The sequence below is a fragment of the Nylanderia fulva genome, unplaced genomic scaffold (genome assembly GCF_048542155.1).
Source record: "Nylanderia fulva isolate GAGA-0341 unplaced genomic scaffold, ASM4854215v1 Scaffold1, whole genome shotgun sequence".
Classification (NCBI taxonomy): domain Eukaryota; kingdom Metazoa; phylum Arthropoda; class Insecta; order Hymenoptera; family Formicidae; genus Nylanderia; species Nylanderia fulva.
Genome location: NW_028189192.1, coordinates 4,632,887 through 4,652,024, shown reverse-complemented (window position 1 = coordinate 4,652,024; position 19,138 = coordinate 4,632,887). Strand labels below are relative to the sequence as shown.

The 19,138-nt window shown below is 29.6% G+C and overlaps 2 protein-coding genes and 1 long non-coding RNA gene across 18 annotated transcripts; 1 reads left to right on the top strand and 2 right to left on the bottom strand.

Moving 5' to 3' along the window:
* Positions 1 to 14: 14 nt before the first annotated feature.
* On the bottom strand, positions 15 to 9,135 carry LOC114928403 (transmembrane protein 47). Of its 2 annotated transcripts, XM_029299557.2 has the most exons (6): positions 8,490 to 9,135; positions 7,461 to 7,532; positions 5,264 to 5,450; positions 5,032 to 5,181; positions 4,899 to 4,961; positions 15 to 4,785 (listed from the first exon to the last, which is right to left on the bottom strand). In XM_029299557.2, the coding sequence occupies exons 2-6, from the start codon at positions 7,509 to 7,511 to the stop codon at positions 4,571 to 4,573; spliced, it is 666 nt and encodes a 221-aa protein (XP_029155390.1). In that variant the 5' UTR covers positions 7,512 to 7,532; positions 8,490 to 9,135; the 3' UTR covers positions 15 to 4,570. The 2 variants fall into 2 exon arrangements, with proteins under 2 accessions (XP_029155390.1, XP_029155389.1); XM_029299556.2 differs by lacking the exons at positions 7,461 to 7,532; positions 8,490 to 9,135 and adding an exon at positions 5,610 to 6,415.
* A 117-nt stretch (positions 9,136 to 9,252) lies between these two features.
* Positions 9,253 to 15,045, top strand: LOC114928440 (uncharacterized). Of its 4 annotated transcripts, none has more exons than XR_003819063.2 (5): positions 9,311 to 9,391; positions 9,849 to 9,893; positions 10,111 to 10,172; positions 12,817 to 12,940; positions 14,211 to 15,045. It is a non-coding gene; the product is annotated as an uncharacterized LOC114928440 (long non-coding RNA). The 4 variants fall into 4 exon arrangements; XR_003819065.2 differs by lacking the exon at positions 14,211 to 15,045 and adding an exon at positions 14,069 to 14,171; XR_003819064.2 differs by lacking the exon at positions 14,211 to 15,045 and having other exon boundaries at positions 9,253 to 9,391; positions 12,817 to 13,111.
* Positions 10,933 to 18,453, bottom strand: CrebB (Cyclic-AMP response element binding protein B). 12 transcript variants are annotated; one of them, XM_085480273.1, is made up of 8 exons: positions 18,108 to 18,453; positions 17,078 to 17,290; positions 16,448 to 16,597; positions 16,153 to 16,276; positions 14,273 to 14,362; positions 13,521 to 13,664; positions 13,043 to 13,112; positions 10,933 to 12,919 (listed from the first exon to the last, which is right to left on the bottom strand). In XM_085480273.1, the coding sequence occupies exons 2-8, from the start codon at positions 17,267 to 17,269 to the stop codon at positions 12,775 to 12,777; spliced, it is 915 nt and encodes a 304-aa protein (XP_085336399.1). In that variant the 5' UTR covers positions 17,270 to 17,290; positions 18,108 to 18,453; the 3' UTR covers positions 10,933 to 12,774. The 12 variants fall into 12 exon arrangements, with proteins under 12 accessions (XP_085336399.1, XP_085336412.1, XP_085336414.1 ...); XM_085480286.1 differs by having other exon boundaries at positions 13,043 to 13,103; XM_085480288.1 differs by having other exon boundaries at positions 17,132 to 17,290.
* Positions 18,454 to 19,138: the final 685 nt, after the last annotated feature.

Below are 19,138 nucleotides of genomic sequence, written 5' to 3'. Positions count from 1 at the left end.
TCGTATACTTACAGTTACAGCTTTAACGTTATATTATATTCTTTGTACAATACAATACGTTAACATTGGAATATGGCGCATAAATAATATGTCAATTTACGATGTCCATACTTATACATGTAACGATATACCTATTATGATAAGTGCGATATGTATATGCTTTAAAATACTTTACAAAATGTTGCTGAACGCCTAAATAATTGTGTGTAATACAAGTCAGCGATGACATATATGTTACGTATATTGTTGTACAATCCTATTTAACTAAAAATTGCCTAGTAAATGGAGTAGAAAATGGCAAATCTGATGACTACATAGCGATTGCGATTCTGTCGCAAATTTGCAAACACTGACGCGATTAAAAACATTCAATATACGTAAACTTACACCCACATGTCACATACATCATTAATCATGTGGAAAAACTTATTTCGAAAATCTTAAATATTTTTAATCTACGATTACTTAATTTTATTAAAACGTATATTTGGATATGTTTCATTATAGATAATATATATATATTTTTATTTTTAAATATTAATATATTATATAATTATGTATTAATATATTTCTAATTAATATACTTTTATTATCGCGTTGCTTTTCCCTTTTTTTGCAAATAAACGACAGAATTACATAGTCAGCATACACAAGACTGACATAACAGATTGTCTTATGTGTTATGTGCACATGATATATAGAAATCACAAATTTATTACGTACACTTTGTAATTTCTTACTAGTTCCTTATATCGCAATAGTGTTTCTTATATAATGGAGTACTACGGCAGTAAAAAGGGGGATTAAGCAGTTAAAGAATATAAAATCTACTTTATAAGCGGAATATAATATAACAACATTGTACTCAATTCTTAATAGTCTTTCGAGTTTCTTTCGTCTTTTTTTCTCTCTTAACTGTATCAACCAAAAAGGCTCAAAATTTTGCATACAAATACTTTTGCATGCGTTATTTCTTTTGAAGTATATAGAAATTATACTGTGTAATTGAGCCTCTCTCTTTCTCTCTGAAAAGAACTTCAAACTGATCTATTTCACTTTTTGTAAATTTCTTAATTTTAGTATTATAGCACTCATTATATGCTATTTAAACAAATTTATAAAAAGTGAAATTGATCAAACAGACTTCTAAGTGGCTCAATTGTAAGTCGATACCAACCGATGACGAATTCAATGCATTAACATAGACCGTATTCATTGCAAACTGCACACATTCGACTATTACATATTTGCGTTTATGTATATAATGCTAAAAACTACATATAGTTATAAAATATTATATTATATCTATATATATACACATATACGTACACGTATCTAATGCAGTAAACAACGCAATAAATAACATCTGCCCGAGCTGCCTCTGTTTCATCCCACACTTAATGTTTTGTGCTTTATAATTAACTTAAAAGATACATGAGGTAATAAGTTCAAGATTCGCTAAAATCGATGAACATCGCTATGCATCGCTTCACAATGTTTAGAACTTTGCTGTTAAGCGTTTGAAAGAGATTGATCGCTTTCATGCTGCACAAGGTCCATTCCGATACACGTTACTACAGTCTTTTTTTCATAATCAATGTAATTAATGCAGACAATGTGAAATGGATGAAGATGATGATCAGCATACACAATAATAGTGCAACGAATAAGCTTTAGTCGAGCCATTTTTCTATCACAAGGAATATTTTTTTTTTCAATTGATTAATGAAATTTCATTCGTAAATCATTATTACGGCTCAAACGAGGCTTGTACATCATCCCAGCCATGCATCATCGTTTTAATATTGAACAATAAATACTTAAAGAGTTGTCTCAGTCTGTAATAAAGTTACTTATTACAAGTCAAAGAAACATTACAACCATTATAGTAATAAAATATAAAACTAAAATTATAGGGCTCTCTTTAGCTTAAATTTGTATCAAACAGTATATATTAAGTAAATTGTATTTCCTTTCTCAGGATGTGTGCCCTATACATATTAAAAATTTATAACATGCAATAAAAGTGGTAGATTTCAATATATAAATATATATACTTATATATGTATATATTAGCAATATACATAGATTATGTATAAAATAAAAAAAGATAAAATAAGAATAGCAAAAAAAAGAATGTGTATGTGTGATGCACATATGTGTATGCATAGAAATTATAAATTATTAGTAATATAGTATATAATATACCACATTTACAAAAAATTTGAAAAAGATAATATATATATTATCTTTTGAGAATTTCTTTTTCCAATAAAAATAAAAAATCAAGATAGCAACTGAAAAAAGATACATAGGCAAAAATTTTATTTTAATTATCTTACATAATATTTTAAAGAAAGCAATTATAATTGCAACTTTTCAATTATATTTACCTTCGCATGAATATTCAGTAAGATAAAAATGCGTTTAATGGATTTTTTCTCAAAGTTTAAGTGCTCTTTTATAATAAAGTTTTATATAATTTACATATGTATCTTTTTTTCAGTCACTCACTTAAAAATTTTAATTTTAATTTAATAAGCTAATAATTTATGAATATTTTGTTTTTGATTATTAAAAATTTCAATTTTGAATGTACAGATAATTCCAGCAAAAATATTCTGATTGGACGGTATTACTCGAGTATTTTTAAATAGATTTGTTTATTAGATATACTTTTAATGCATTGGAAAATTGGAAAGAATGTTTACTTGCCCAACATATTGAAAGTATAAATTGCTAAGAAACAATAGTTTAATACAACAATTTCGCAATTATTTTTTTACTGAATAAATCTACTATTATATTTCCATATTTTTTTCATTGTAATAGACTTTCTCTATTTTTATATTTTTTCTTTTTTTCATTAAAATTATGATTTTTCAAGTCAGATTTATATATATTTATATCACTTTTTTACTTAGAATTGAATAACATTTCTTTACAAATTCTATCTTATTTTTCCTGGAATAACCTGTATAAGTATAATATTGTATAAGTATAATACTGTATAAATATAATTGATAAAACTAATTAAAATATATGATATGTTTATCATTGTAGAAGAAAGTGAATTGTGCAGCAGGAATAAAAAAAGATATTATTTGTAGAATGCTAACTTAGATATAATTGTGTTACATGTGTACTAAATAGCGTCCTGTGTGTCAGGATAAAATTCGATTTTTTACAAATTGAAAATTTTATTGATGTTTGGTCATTTTTGCACATGCAATAGTATTATTTTAAATTAAAATACTATTGTAAATAAATTTCAAATTAAAGAATAATTATATTTAAAAAAGAATAGAACTTTTTATCTGTTTGCGTCTCTAAACTTTGGAGCTCTCAGCTATAAATATTAAGTATAAAATTGAAAGGGACGCTATTTATTTGAGCGAGAACAGATATTTAGACTGGACGAATTTTGATATCATAAAGAAAAAAGAATATATATGTCAAGATATTTTGACAAATAATGTCTTTTGAAAATCTAGTGCACCTAGATATAATAAATCTTGTTCATTTATTAAAAAATAAATTTAAGAAAATTTTTTTTTTACCGCTTCTAATTAAAGTAAAATATGAAATAAAAACAAAATAAAAAAATATAAAGTTTATTTGTGAATTAATTGATAACAGTTATGTGTGTACATACTTCGTTATTTATGCAAGAAGAAAAAACATAAAATTCCTGCTTGAATTGTTTTGTATATAATACCCAGAGACTCGGTATGATATTCTTATTAATTTAGTTTCTGGACAATAAATGCAGCGTTTACGCATTATATGCTTTCACATTATATGTCGCAGATAAGCCTTCAATTATAAATCGCAGTAAAAAAAACATACACATGTATATAAAATTGTGCAAGATTATGCAAAATGTAGAAAATATATGGAAATATATTAACAGAATTAAGCTGATAATGGTCCCGAAATTGTTGGTATAAAAGTTGTGACTGATAAATAAGAAATAGTCTAAAATGAGAAGATGAAAATGCTTGTTACTCTTTTTAACGAGATATTATGATCTTATGTCAAACTGATAATAACTCAAATACACATCCGTCTAATAAACTCAAATTATGTCTATTCCAGATATCTTCAAATATCCAACTACAATAAAAACTGACTTACAGATTCTTTGATTATTTAAGTCTCTTAAGTTTCTCAACAAATGTCCTTCTTTTTCTTATCAATGTTTAATATTGGATCTCGATAGTAAATTTTTTCTGTTATAACTTAGAACTTAATAATAAATGCGAAAATTTTCTACTTTTTATGTATATAAACATTAATTCGCAAAAGATTATTTTTATTTTTACTCTCATATATATAATTATGATAAACCTGTTAATGTGTTTTCATATTTGAGTATTAAGGTTGAGGAAAGTGTTTTGTCAGAGAATCTGTAAGGATAGTTTTCTTTGCATTAGAGTCAAAAACACTATCAAGAAACCTGTCTTATAAGCCTTTGTATGTCTTTTCGTATGCGCATGTATGAACTGTGAGAGCAGAAAAAGATAAAATAAATCACCTAGAGAACAACATCGGGCAGGGAGCAATGCCACTAGGCTAGCTGCGTTCCACTTCGTCCGCCGTGATGTCCCATACCGATCATGGAACCACCACTTCCTATATCATCACGAACAGTCTTCTTTTCCTTGTAATAAATTTCTTCGCTTTCCTTCTCGCATAACAGCAGTACTGCTCCTCCAACCAGAAAAATGACTGCACCCCAACCAACGCCATATGCCCAACCAAATTCCCAATTGGTTCGGTTTCCTAAAAATTATGTATTTTATTATATAATTTCACAAATTATTATTATTATATATTTGCGATGTATTCGTTCTTTTTATCTATCAAAATCATACAATGAATTATTGAAACCTTACCAAAATTCAGTTCTGCTGCAAAACATATGGGGTATATGATCAGCGCTATCAAGAGAGACACCACTGAAACAGAATAAAATATATAATTATACAAAAATGGAGACAGAAAAAAATAAATTCATACAATACTCACATGCAATAGCCATACAAAACACTGCAAATCTATAATATTTGTGCTTGTCTCTGTGGTCCTGTGTACGTAAACCTAGACCAGTGAGAATTGTTGCAGCAATGTCTGTTAGAAGGCAAACTACACATAAGGCTGCAGCTGCTTTTATGTAAGCTGTAATATAATGAAATAATAATTTATAATTTATTATTTCTTATTTCTGATTCCATTTAGTAATAAAATGACTAATCATTACCTGTGTCTCTTGCAGGATAACATCCCGGAGGATCGGGCATGTTAAAGGGAAGTGGCGTTGGAGCACCCTCTTCGATACAATGAGCGAACAAGCCCTGTCTCCATCCCAGAGCCATTAGCCAGTCAGTCGATGCCAGACCCATTATCATCAGCAACACCACAATGATACCACATATAAATGCAATTACCTGTAAAGATTGACAAGTGTCAGAGGAAATTAATCATACGATTATCAAGATAACTCATTGTATCACCACTGAGCATCATCGTCTCACAATTGTGATACAATAAATACCTTGAGAAAGACTTGAGAAACAAAGAAAATTTGGTTTTCTTGCGGATGATACCTGCGCGATCTCGTTATCGCCCATGTGATCTTCCGCGACCGTATACATAATCATTTTATTTTCCCGAACTCACAATCCAAGTGTAAAAACACTCACGACGAACAGTGCAACTTCTCAAGTCTAGATCGCGAAAGAGATAGAGACTCTTAAAGACGAGCGATCGACATCATTGCGGAGCGGCGTTCGCAAGACATCGTCCTCCACCAATTTTTTTTTTTTTTTTGACGTTTCACGTTTGACAGATAGACGCTGCGTCGAAAGAGAGAGAAAGAGACGGAGAGTCGCGAAATCTCCTCAAGCAGCACCGAGATACGCCGCGGGTCGTAAAACAACGTACACCGAGGGTTTCGCGCGACGATCGTGATTGTGATTTCGCATAGTAGGGGGAGGAGAAGGGGAGAAGGAAGAGAGGGTTGATTAACGGGCGCGCGGGTCAACGGCTTTCATCGCGGCTGGTCTGCAGTATTATCGGACGAGGGCAACCCTCGGCGCGAACTATTTTCCTTCTCTTTTTTTTCCTCTTTTTTTCGGAGAGCGGACGGAATGACAGATCCACAATGGCAGTGTTCGGTTGGCGTCAACGCGCCGAACGGACAGATATTTTTAATAATTATTCTCGCGATAATATGCAATACGCGAAAAAAAAAACAAGAATAAAGGGGAAGAGGTGTAGAGATGAAAAGAGAAAGAAAGAGAGAGAGTGGAAACCGCGTCTCTCAAAACCGAGAACACACTCTCCGCGAGAACTGGGGATTGGGAGGAAGCAATTCGCGGATTCCAAGTTCCAGGGAGGCTGCGCCCATCAGCGCCCATTAAAGGTCGCGGCGCAGTGCGCGCGAGTGCCAATCTCTGCACTCTCCTGCTTTCTTTTCTCTCTGCCCTTTTTTCCACTTTGTTTTTTTTTTTATCTTTCCTCTCTCTCTCTCTTACTATGTATCTTTCTCTATTTTTTCTATTTTTGTTTCGTGAACCTTCTCATTTCGTTGAACTATAAATAATTTTTTACGCACAAAAAAAATAATAAAAATAATAACTTTCCACAGTTTTTTTTTTCAATAATACAATTTTGAGAAATTTGCGATTATTCAGTCCTAGAAAGAGATTTATTATTGTATCAATTGTAATATTATGATTAATTGTAATATTAATTAATAGGATATATTCTCTCTTTGCCTTTTTTCCAGTTATAGTTTTTTTTATCTTCCCTCTCTCTATCTGCTTATTATGTATCTTTCTCTTTCTACCTATTTTTTTTTCTATTTTTGTCCCATGAACCTATTCATTTTGTTGAACTATAAATAATTTATTGTACACAAGAAAAATAATAAAAATAATAACAACTTTCCAGTTTTTTTAAATACTAAATACGATTCTGAATATTATCGAGTCACAATTTTGAGAAATTTGCGATTATTATTCAGTCCTCGAAAGGGATTGATTATGATTAATTATAATATTAATTAATAGGATATATTCATAATATTAAATATGTATTCTGTGGAACAATTGCAAGTTAGATCAATGAGAATCTGTCGAATTTTTCAATCGTTTTTGGATCGTTTAATTTAATATCAAAATTAACAAAGTAACAATTAATATGGCAATGTTAAAATTAAAAAATTTTTGATAAAAATAATTTACACATTTATTTGCAAGATCCAGAATTTTGGATTATTCTATAAAATCGTGCAAAAAAAGTAAGAAAAAAGCGATCAATTACATGAAGTTTAGCTCTGAGTAATGAATACAAGCTATAAAAAAATTAATACATATATATAATAGTTAAAATCTTTGCATAATAAGAAAAAGATATGCATAATTTGCTTATGCACAATTAAATTTTTAACTTACCTTAAGTGGTCTGGTTATAGTAAGGGTTTCAATAGTAGTTGTTTGAGACATTTTGCTTTTATTTTGAATTAGCTGGAAATAAAAAAGAACTCACAATTAAAAAAAATATAAATAATATACATTTTAAAGATTAGATAATAAGATAATATAATATAAGTTAAAAAAAATTATTATAATCTTTGAATTATCACACTAACAATAAGTACTAAATTAAAGAGAAATACTGTATTGTAATTACATAAAACAAAAATAATGTAAAAGAGATAAAATTTCACTTGAGATATTTGATAAAATATAAATATATAATCGAGTATATTTTTATTATTAGAAATAAAATAACTAAAATAATTTTTTAATACATCTCTCTTTACAGGTCCTCAAAAAAATATATAGATAGAATAGAATATTAATTTTTTAAGTATATTTAATGATATTTATATTGCAAATACAGATACAATATGCAAATAGCACTTATTTTTATTATTTTTATGTATTAAACATGAGTTTAATGGCAATAATATTGAACTTACAATGTTCTACAAATTATTCTTTATTGTACAATATTACAGAACATTGCAGATCTAAACTTTTTATTGATATATCTCTAAATCTATATAAAAAAATATATTGATAAACTATTGATATTTGAAATGAGATATCTCATTATAAAAAATATTGTTTTAAACTTTTATATATACGATCTCAACTTGAAACATTTGTTTTCAATTAAGACTATTTATTTTAACTATACTTTTCATACAATTTGGAGTACAAAAGATGCAATTAAAATTTATACATCCGTTATTTTCTTTGCATAATTATTGTATCAGTGAAGTAATATAATACATGGTTCAGTAAATAATACATGAAATTATTAAGAATTCTTGCTGATCCGATGAAAATATAGAAAGTAAAAAGTTCATATTCTAATCTTGGCATAAGAAGAAAAGTATCATGTTTATAGTCAAATATATTAAAAATTTTTACTCATTTTAGCATGAAAATTAAATGTAAATATATTACTACTACCTTTATATAGAAAATTCTGTTTGTCCCATTGCATGTGCCAACTATTGGCACACAAGTGTAGATCTCAAAACTAGGTGAACACTATAGTCGATTATAAAGATCCCAGAAACAAATCCTGATTTTTTGAACACGATAAAACGTTCGTTCGCATAAGTTTTTCATCGAACATACGCGCACAATAATAAGAGACTGTATTCATAGAAGCTATCCATATTGCTTGGTTTCTTTTCACCGATTGCAATTGTGATTTTAGTCACACTTGCTCAAAAATTTTTTTCGAAAAACAGAAGTTTGTTTAAAAAAAAGCATAAATTTTCACGAATGATACAATAAAAAAACCGAGTAAACTCTTAGAAAATGTTTTAAAATTATTCAATATCTGATCGACAAACTTGGCAGAATCAATGCGTCAGTTTGACAAATGTATGCTCTTTTGCACTCTGTCATTCGAGCTGATTCAAGCTACTTATTACGAGTGATTACGAATAACTAAGATGAATCATTAGTCACATATTCTACAGGGTTAGTCAATCTCACTACAATCTGAATGCAAATGTGTACATAAGTGATAATCCGTTTATCGTTTGTCCACGATCAACCAACAATCACGTGTAAACATCTAGACACGATGCATCTGACTCGAAAAATGCCTGACGCGGAAGTGAAGGTGAAGGATATTTTGACGTTTTCTATTGGTTCTTGCGCGCGCGCGCAAATAAGCGCCAGCCAATCAAAATTTGGCTCTTACGGAAAAGCTGTCAATTGATTGGCTCCTTTTGTCCGATAGCTGATGGCTTCTATGGCTTTTGTTGTCTATGCTTGTTGCAACCTACAATCGGCCATGTTGCAACAAGGGATTCTTTTCGCGGATGAGCACGAGGGAGGATCGAGTTTCGTGTTAGGTAAGAGAGCTAAAAAAATTAATACATTCTATTAATAAAAGATTTCGGTGATCGTTAATTTCTTGTTAATTGACAGTCATATTATTTTTTAAAATAATGGGATGTAAGAAATAGTTCATCGAAATAATTAAACTCGCTGTAACCTCTTTATAAGACACGTGCTTCCTCTGCAATTAATTGTTTTATTTTAACATATATGCTTTTTTGCGATAGAATTCAGTTTAAATAATTAAATTCAAAATGTATTATTATAATATTTGTGATTTAAAATAAAAAGGAGTGATTTCCTATAAGAAAATGCATTTTTTTGTGTTGAGCTAAATATGATGATTTTGTCAAGTATGAAATTATATGATTATTCATACATGCACTACCAACTGAAATATTATATATATATTTATATATTTAGCAAGATGGAATTTGAGCTAATATATAAACTGTTATTTTTTCTTTTCAGAATTATATATGATGCACTTTGACATAAATTCTGCAGTGCAAACAGGTGAGATCATTATTTCTTATTATATATAAATTACATGTTTTTAATACATAAATAATATGATGAAATATTATGTATGAGATAATAGGATAAAATGTTTTATAAACTTTTATCCCATTATGATTATTTCAACATGCACTACCATCTGAGTAAATTAAAAATTTTTTTATAAAAAAAATATTGATTTTGAAATTGTAACTAACTTATCATAATTTTGCAGGACACATAGAAATCATAAAAGGATCTACGTAAATAAAAATAAGCAGAGCTTTAGTGATTATTGTAAGTATATGTGCATATGTAATATATAAAGGAATATATGTCTGTAAAATATATAGGAATATTAAAATTAATGAGACTACATCATTACAAGAAATTGTGAAAGATCTATTTATTGAATATACTTATTTGCTATATAATAAAATCTTAAAAATTATGGAAGATTTATACATGTTTTTTGATGAATGAATTGAATTTTATATTCTAAATGTAACATAATAAATGCAATAAGCAAATACATTTGAATGTAGGACTTTTTGAAAAAAGATTTGTAAAAACATTAAAAAGTAAATAGATTATTAAAAAGTTTGTCTCATTATTTCATATATTCATATAACAATTATTAGATAATTTCTGTAAATCAACGCATTATATACATCTATTGTATTTGTTTAATAAATGTTAAAATATATACCCATACTTTCTCTAAACTAATCTTGTAAAAAAAACCTTATCTTTGTAAAAAAATAAATTTATTGTAAAGAAAAAATACATTTAGATTGATACTTATAAAAAACACATTGTAGAATTAAAATCAAAAGATGTAAGTTAAACAATTATTCAAATCATGTATAGGAAGTAGAAACAGAGATGATTATTTAAATATATATGCATAAGATTTCTGTAATGGTAATCATTTGTTTTGATAAATTAATAAGGATTATTTAAAATTAACAGAATTTTTAAAAAATGTAAAAGAAGGCACTCTAATAACAAGTGTCAAAAAATTGATAACTGCAATTGCAGTAATAAAATGCACAAGTAAAGGATACGGCACATTTATTATCTCTAATGATTCTTTAGTTTTGTTTTTTCTTTCTTTTCTTAAGCAATGTTTCATAAATTGACAATGTTCAGTATGTGTTATAAAACTACGAATAATAATGAATCGGTAAAATACGAAACTCTAAACGATTGCATCCAGCATAATACAAATTCTCCAATTATTTTAGTATAAATAATATTCTCTTCATATGCATTGGAAATAATATGATAATATAATATAATTTCGTATGCATTGGAAATAATATGATAATATAATATAATTTCTGATAACACATGTATCATATGTGAATTTAAAATTATTAATAAAATAACTAACAATAAAATGTATACGCTACGTCATCAATTGCAACGAGTTTTGTTAAAAAAATTATGTTCTTTATTTCGGTTTTTAACGTTATTTTTTCATAATAGAATCACGCATATTATTCACAATACATTGCGCGAAATTTCGATTGTGTCAGTAATTTGTTTCGATTCGACAACGATGAGATTATGCGGAAACGCAAATTTCCAAAAAATAATACAATTCTCGCGATAGAGTTGCATATGTATGTGTACGTGTGTGTGTATATGTATGTGTCAAGTATACATAAAACTATATTAATATACTTTAAAAATATCATATATATATATATATATATCTACCCATATTTACCTACAACATATTTTTCTCATACGTATATACATACATATACATATATTGCGCGTTGCTTTCTTTTGTTGCAGCAATCATATGTATATATATACCGCAAGTATACATAAATCTTCAAGGCACTCCTGATGTATATTACATTCATATTTTACAAGTGTTGTGTTGTCCAGCATTTGATGAACGGGGCATTTTGACGAGACGCAAAATAGAAATTATTTTACTAATTATAAAAAGCGATATAATATCGCTCTGTGTACGCGTATTTATACAACAAACGGAAAAGCGATGCAGACATGAAAATTGGAGAGATGCGTTTTTTTTCTTTTTTTTTTCTTTCTTTTTCTTATACCGCTTTCAAATTTCATTATCATGTAACTACTCTTATAATTTTCTATGTACGATGTCAAGATTCATGGAATATTCAATTTTAAAATAAGCTTAGAAGCGAATCTTTTCCAGCGTTGCATTGCATGCTTCCCAATTTTTTATGAAACCAACATATAAATGGTTTCATTACTTTAAAACACAGATCTTGTCTTAAAAACCCGTTTCAATAGTAGAAGAAAACGTGTCTTGCTTTCGCACTTTCCATGGTACAATTTCCACAAATATTCCTATTGAAAAGAGACGCTTTTAAATTTTATTATGCTCATTAAATAGCTGATTTTTAGCATAAAATAAATTGTGAAAAATGTATCTCGATGAAGCAAGGCACGTCTTTATCTGATACAAACGGGCAGTAAACAGTGAGTACTAAACAAACATGAATACGCCAGTTAAAAGTTATTACTGTGATCCAAATATTCGAGACTATGAAATCGAAATTTCGTCCAATATGTAGATTCCGAATAAGCTTATACAGAATAAGCTATTATATTTATCCAAAAAATAGAGATTGATATACCAAATATTGCCTACATGTTTGCTGCCTCCGTGTCTCATATAACTTTGGCTTCCCGCTTTAGTAATAGCAAGTTTCACAAGCCTTCATATTCGTTACTTAAATACAGTATGTTACAGAGAAACGCTTATCTATAAGAATGCATGTACATCACCATCACTTACCCCTAGTAACATTTAGGATAATGTACACAAACAAGACATGTACAGATTCTTCGCCTGGATAATAGTTTTGATACACTGTTGCATAAACTTCATATACCAATCTCAGTCGGTTTTCCGCTGATATAGTTCTTTTAATGATTTCAGTTCGTCGATTAACGTCTGATTCCTGTTCTCCAATACCGCAACACGATTCTCTAAGCACTTTATATATTCCTTCTTCTTTCTTCTACATTCACGTGCCGCCTCCCTAAACACAAAATATATAGAGGTAAGAATATTTTTTATTGTCAAAAAAGATATTTTCATAATGTAAGATTTCTTCAAATATGTTCGATATGTGAACAAAAAAGTTTTTGTTTTTATCGCTTACCTGTTCTTAAGCAACCTTAATTCCCTCTTTCGCGCCGCATCTTCCACTACAACTCCATGACCTGTGTAAGCTGGAACATTGTGAGAGACTGCACTTTCCAAATTTTTATGTTACGCGCATCAAAATTTTATGATTTTTTTTTTACTAAACTGCTTATTATGTTCAATAAGAATTACTATCGCATTTATCAAAAGAATACAGCTTGAACAACATGTCAAACTATATCGTGAAATTTATATTATGTAATATAATTTATATTATGTATATGTATGATCGATATATTAATCCAATAATATATTACATCTTTATATATTAATTATATTAATTAATTATTGCGCTGAAAAAAAGAGAAATTACAATAATGTATTATTTCAATTGTACTATTACAATAAAATAATACAATATTGTGTTATAAAAGCAAAGAATCAAGAAATAAAACAAAACTTTCTAATATCTTGGAAATGATGCAAAAGCACACCTGGGACAAAAAATTGAGTATCCTGGCCCTGTGCATACTGCACTATAGCTCCACCCGCTGTCGCCGCGTTGCTCATAGTTAATGTGTGAAGCCCCGGAACTCCCTCCCCTTGGGTCGCAATTTGAATAGTACCGGCAGGAATTACTGTAAAACAAATTATAACGGAGATATATAACGCATGTAAGAAAATTAACTTGTAAGTGACAATATGTCGCGCGTCACAATAATGCAATGCTGAAAAAATGATAATGCGCTTGAAAAAGATTTTATATGCGATGATATGATACTTTCTCTTATTGCATCTTTAATATCTCATTTAAAAAGTAATCTTTTAAAATTTATTAGCGCTTTTTCCCCCGCATGATTTTGAATGATAAGTATATCGAGACATCATCCCAGCTAAGCAAGAATGCCACACCAAGCGAGTATCATGAAAAATGATATATCACGTATTAGGCAGTACACACAGGGATGGAAGACAATTGTAAATGTGAGAGAGTGTGCATCTCTTAATTTAATTCGTTTTGTTTCTGTTTCTTTTTTTAAAGTACCCCTCTAACATCATCTCCTTTAGTATGCAGAAAAATACAAAGAACTACATATACATATATACATATATATATATATATATATATATATATATATATATATATATATACATATATATATATATATGTATAATATATACAGACAGCCTGTGGAATGTAAATACAGCCAGGAAAGATATGTAAAAGGAAGATAAAGTAACCAACCTGTTTGGTAATGGAGCGAATGGGAAGACACTTCACTGTCCACGTTAGAATCACACTCGGAAGATGATTCTAAGGGGGGCAAACGACCGTCTGTAACACCGAATCAATCCAAACCCCCATTAGCTCGTAACCGGTACTGCTAATATATGTACGTCATTTTATGTAGAATGTACCGCTTTTTTTCTTTTTTTCCAGAGCACCAAATCAGATACTTTAACAGATTTTTGGATTGCATGGGATAGATATTTTAGATTTGCAAGAGAGCATTTATGCATTTAGAGAGTAAAGTTTTTTTATCACAGCGATAAATGAAAAGAACAAAATAAGAATTTGTTATAATAATCGTGATTTATTGAACTATTTCTTTCCTGGCTGTTGATTATAGCTGTATATTTATCATTGCGCTGTGTGCAGTCAGCTCATACAAAAAAAAAATTAAAATACTTTGATTATTGGGAATAATTTATGTATACGAAATTCAATTTTATGATTAAATTTTATATATACAGAAATAATTTATATTGATATAATAATCAATTTATATTATAATTATAATTTAAATGATCATTCAACATATAATTTAAAGTACATTCTATGAAAACAATTTTGTATAATTACATATGTTAATGTATTTTATTACTGCATAAATTATGACAACAGTATATACAAGATATATCAAGAGAGAATGACACTTTAGATTTATGTTTCATGCAAAAAGATTATTCTAAATAATTTATTTAATAAATAAAATTAGAAAAACGTTTATTTATGTTTGATGCTGTATATTATATATATATATATATATATATATATATATATATATATAATAGTGTTTAGAATTTTATTTTATTTATAAATACTGTTCTTTTCATTCATCAAAAATCGACATTTTTATTTGTAATATTTATGTCATTTGATCTTACCTTCTAATATATTCTGCATACGTTAGAAATTAATTAAAAAATATAAATTTCGAACTAATAATTATAGTGGTACTCCATAGTGTATCTATAGTGATGGACAAAAATGTATTTGCCGGTGAAAAGTATTCAGAAATTATTTTTTCCAAACCAAAAACAATTTCCTTCCTTTATCCGATTTCCTTTATTATTCGAGATATAGGGTTTTACCTTTTTCAATGTTTCTTAAATTTTTTCGATTAGTTTTGTCAATAAACAAAGTGATTTAAGTCAGAGGAGCAATTTATGCACAAATTTATCAAAATTCTTAATTCCACGTTCTAATTCTATTTTCAAAATTAACAATTTACTATTTGCAATATATAAATATATTGTACATAGTACAAGCTTGGTATGGCATACTTCTCTTATACATGCAATATAAAATACATAATTATATATTTTTTAATATTATATAAAATTCTATAATATATCTTGAAAAAGCTCACTATTTACAATTTAAATTACTGGAGTGTGTTTAAGAACTTTAATATATAAAATATTCATTATACTACAGAGCTGTTAGTAACAGCATATATATACATATATATTAACACATAATGAATGATTAAAAGAGAAAAAAGCACTTAAACTAATGCTAGATATCCTTATGCTTGAAATTTTTTAAATTTACATCGCTTTAAAATATATATACAAGAGTATGCAAGTTACTATATTATTTATCAATTTGTATCTATATATATTCATATTATTGATTTGTATGAACTGACATGCACTCGCGTCTTACATGATCAAGTAAAAGACGCGAATGTAATTATTGATCTTTAATAGTTCTTTTACAGTTTGTATCCACGACATTCCGCAAAAGGCAAATTACGAAATTCTTCTCGATTTTGCATCAGTTTCTGTCACATCTTATATGTTGAAGAGCATTTTTTTTTTAATGAAATATTATCTTACCTGTAATCTCTCCTCCGCCTAAATCGTTGAGAATCTTCCTATAAGATGGTCGTCTTGTAAGAATATTTCTCTTCTTAGGTGAGTCTTCATCTGAGAAACTGTCGTCGCTACCGGTTTCAACCACCTTAACACAAATGACAGACTATATTAATTATTTTATAATGTTTCATCAAATTGTTTAAATGCTCTTTCACATACACAAGATATAATTGTATCCACACATACTAATATCTATCTAAATAAATCTGGGGCACAATATATATTACAAGAAATTGATATATGTAACAAATTTTACCTGAAGTGTCTGCAAACTCCCCTGTGCAGTTTGTATGACAGAATTAGGTTTGCTAACCAGAATAACGTTTCCTTTAGAGATGGCAACAGGCTGTATATTCGTCGCGGTTTGTATTACAGATTGTTGATTGGGTTGTATGACTGATTGCACCTACATAAAGGTCACACAAATGTCAAGTATTACAAAAGGTTACATTGAGCTACATCATTAAAACTATACTTCTAGATACACATATAGATACACATGATCATTATTCCTTAAACATGTATATGTACAAATTGGCTATAATAAAAAGGAATAATGTACACATGTCATTTGTTGTATAATATAAAAATAATTGCAATATTTAAAACTTCAAACATATATGGATAATGTATATCTTTTAGAATGTTACATTCATAAAAACTATTCCCTACAATATCTTACAATCTAAGAATAAAAAGTCTTAAGGAATAATTCTTTTGTAATCTTCTAAGATACAACCAGCATTATGCAAGATCAAATACCTAATGGTACTTATGTTATAGAAATAATCAAAATCAAGGGACAAAATAAATGACGTATGCATGCTTCATAATAGAAAGAAAGCAAATTATTGGACATAGATACACAGGAGAGTCTCCTGTATACCTGTGTTGTTCCTGACGAAGGTAGTGTCAGTTGCACAATGCTGGTAGAAGCTACCAGGTGGTGAGTTTGCTGCTGATGCGTTCTATCGAGAGATTGTACCGAAGTTGCAATCGCTGGGGCAGCATCACCGCTCTGGGAACCCGTGGATAACGGATCGACAGCTGATCCATTTTCCTCGACCATACTTTCCATAGCCCGGCTACCTCGCGAGCTCTGCAATATGAGTAAAAAATTCAGTACTAGTATACACATCTGTGACACGTAAAGTTATAAAGAAATCCACATGTGTTGAAAATATGTGTATTAATATAGAACATAAAATTTTATATAAGTATATACACACAAATATATAACATTTATATAATTTATATATATTTCTGATATAATAGAGAATTTGTTAGTTGGCAAACTTAATGTGACATTGTTCTAAATTAATCCGTACGCATATTTGTTGTCGAATCTTCGCGAGGGTCGTCAGGAAAATAAATAGAAACCAAACGCGAATTCGAATTTGCCGCCAACGGCGAGTTCCCGACGATGCTTACTGCGTCATTTACATAAGCGGATCTAAAAATAAAATACGGGCGAGAGAACAATAAACACATTCGACTGGATCGGCGCTCCGCTCCGAGTAGCGAGATGGAAATGACGAATCGCGGAATGACGGACGGGGGAAAAAACGCGGAAGAAAAATGAATCCTCCTCCGCACGTCTAATCCCCGGGAGGCGCGAATTCTCTGCGACGATCCGCACGGGGACGGATCGCTGATCGAAAGAGTCGCTGGCGTAACCCCTCCGTTCAGCCTCTTGACGAGAAATACGTGCGCGTTTCTCCACGGGGCGCCATATTTCACGGTATCTCCGCGCGCAGCAGACGTAAACGCGGATCGCGGACGCGTACGGGAGTAAAAGCAGAAACGCTTGGCCGGACCAGGCGCGGGTCTACGTACGGTTTCGTCGCGCGCGAACCTCGAGCCCGTGCGCGCTGGTCCATGCCCGATTGTTATTATTCTCCAGCTGGGGTACTTACCAGTTACGTATTTCTCGTCACCAAGTTTGCTGCAATCGGAGTGGGCAGTCGGGCAGGTACGTAGCAGCCACGTCAAAACTCCAGTTGCTTCGTCACTGGTGGAGCCCACGACCTCTGAGTTGCGCGTCACGATCAAGATGGCAGTCGCGATGCTCGTGTTGTGTCGTGTCGCTCGCGAGGCGACTCGCTCTCTTTCCGCCCTCCGCCCCCTCGTAATCTCGTCATCTCATGGAATGGATGGAATACGTGAACTTCTATACCCCGCGTATGTGAGTGAGTGCCGAGTGCTGGCTGGACGCTGGACGGATCGCGTGTGCCTCGATCACGGACGATTACGACGATTATCGCGTATTTACTGGACTTGCCTTCTCTGTCGCACGTCGGTTTCTCCTTCCTCTCTTCCCGCACGTGCGTTTTTCTCCTGTCACACTCATCTCTATATCTTTCGTCTTTATTTTTTTTTTCTTTCCTTCACTTTTTACCAATTATTTTGCGAGCAAATTATTTTTATCACTGGTGCGAAGGTAAATAAACTCGAGATTTTCTTTTGTCGGAAGTATAAAAATCGAAAGTTTCCTAATTCCCTTTTTATTCTCTCTCTTCTTGTATACTTTGAACAATTTTATCGAAATAATTTTTGATTAAATAATATTTGACGTTATGCTATTTTATTCTTTAATCGTAAGTTTTATTTTAATGGTGAGAAAACCTTTTTTTTAATTAGAATTAATATTTCTTCATTAATAAAAATACACTCTCTACGAAGTAGAATATATATATATATATATATATATATATATATTCACTTTTGAATTACAGAAATAAATTTAAAAGTCATTCTTTAATTTTCTAGAATTATATATATGTATAATTACAATATATTAATATATAAAAATTTAATTAAAATTCTTTTTGTGTAAAACAATTTCATATCCATATAAATATTTTTTTTATAACCTTTTACTTTTAATAAATGATATATAATAAGATAAAAATATAAATTTTGAAACTAAAAACTTCAATTTTTATAA

What these genes read in the sequence shown, in the direction of transcription:
- LOC114928403 (XM_029299556.2), bottom strand. Translation starts at nt 5,663, where the DNA reads ATGATTATGTATACGGTCGCGGAAGATCACATGGGCGATAACGAGATC. An exon ending in GCGATAACGAGATCGCGCAG is followed by an intron (nt 5,451 to 5,609) that starts GTATCATCCGCA and finishes CAATCTTTACAG; the next exon opens with GTAATTGCATTTATATGTGG. An exon ending in TTATCCTGCAAGAGACACAG is followed by an intron (nt 5,182 to 5,263) that starts GTAATGATTAGT and finishes ATTATATTACAG; the next exon opens with CTTACATAAAAGCAGCTGCA.
- CrebB (XM_085480273.1), bottom strand. Translation starts at nt 17,269, where the DNA reads ATGGAAAGTATGGTCGAGGAAAATGGATCAGCTGTCGATCCGTTATCC. An exon ending in CTTCGTCAGGAACAACACAG is followed by an intron (nt 16,598 to 17,077) that starts GTATACAGGAGA and finishes ACCTTTATGTAG; the next exon opens with GTGCAATCAGTCATACAACC. An exon ending in TTAAGGTTGCTTAAGAACAG is followed by an intron (nt 12,920 to 13,042) that starts GTAAGCGATAAA and finishes TTTTGTGTTTAG; the next exon opens with GGAGGCGGCACGTGAATGTA.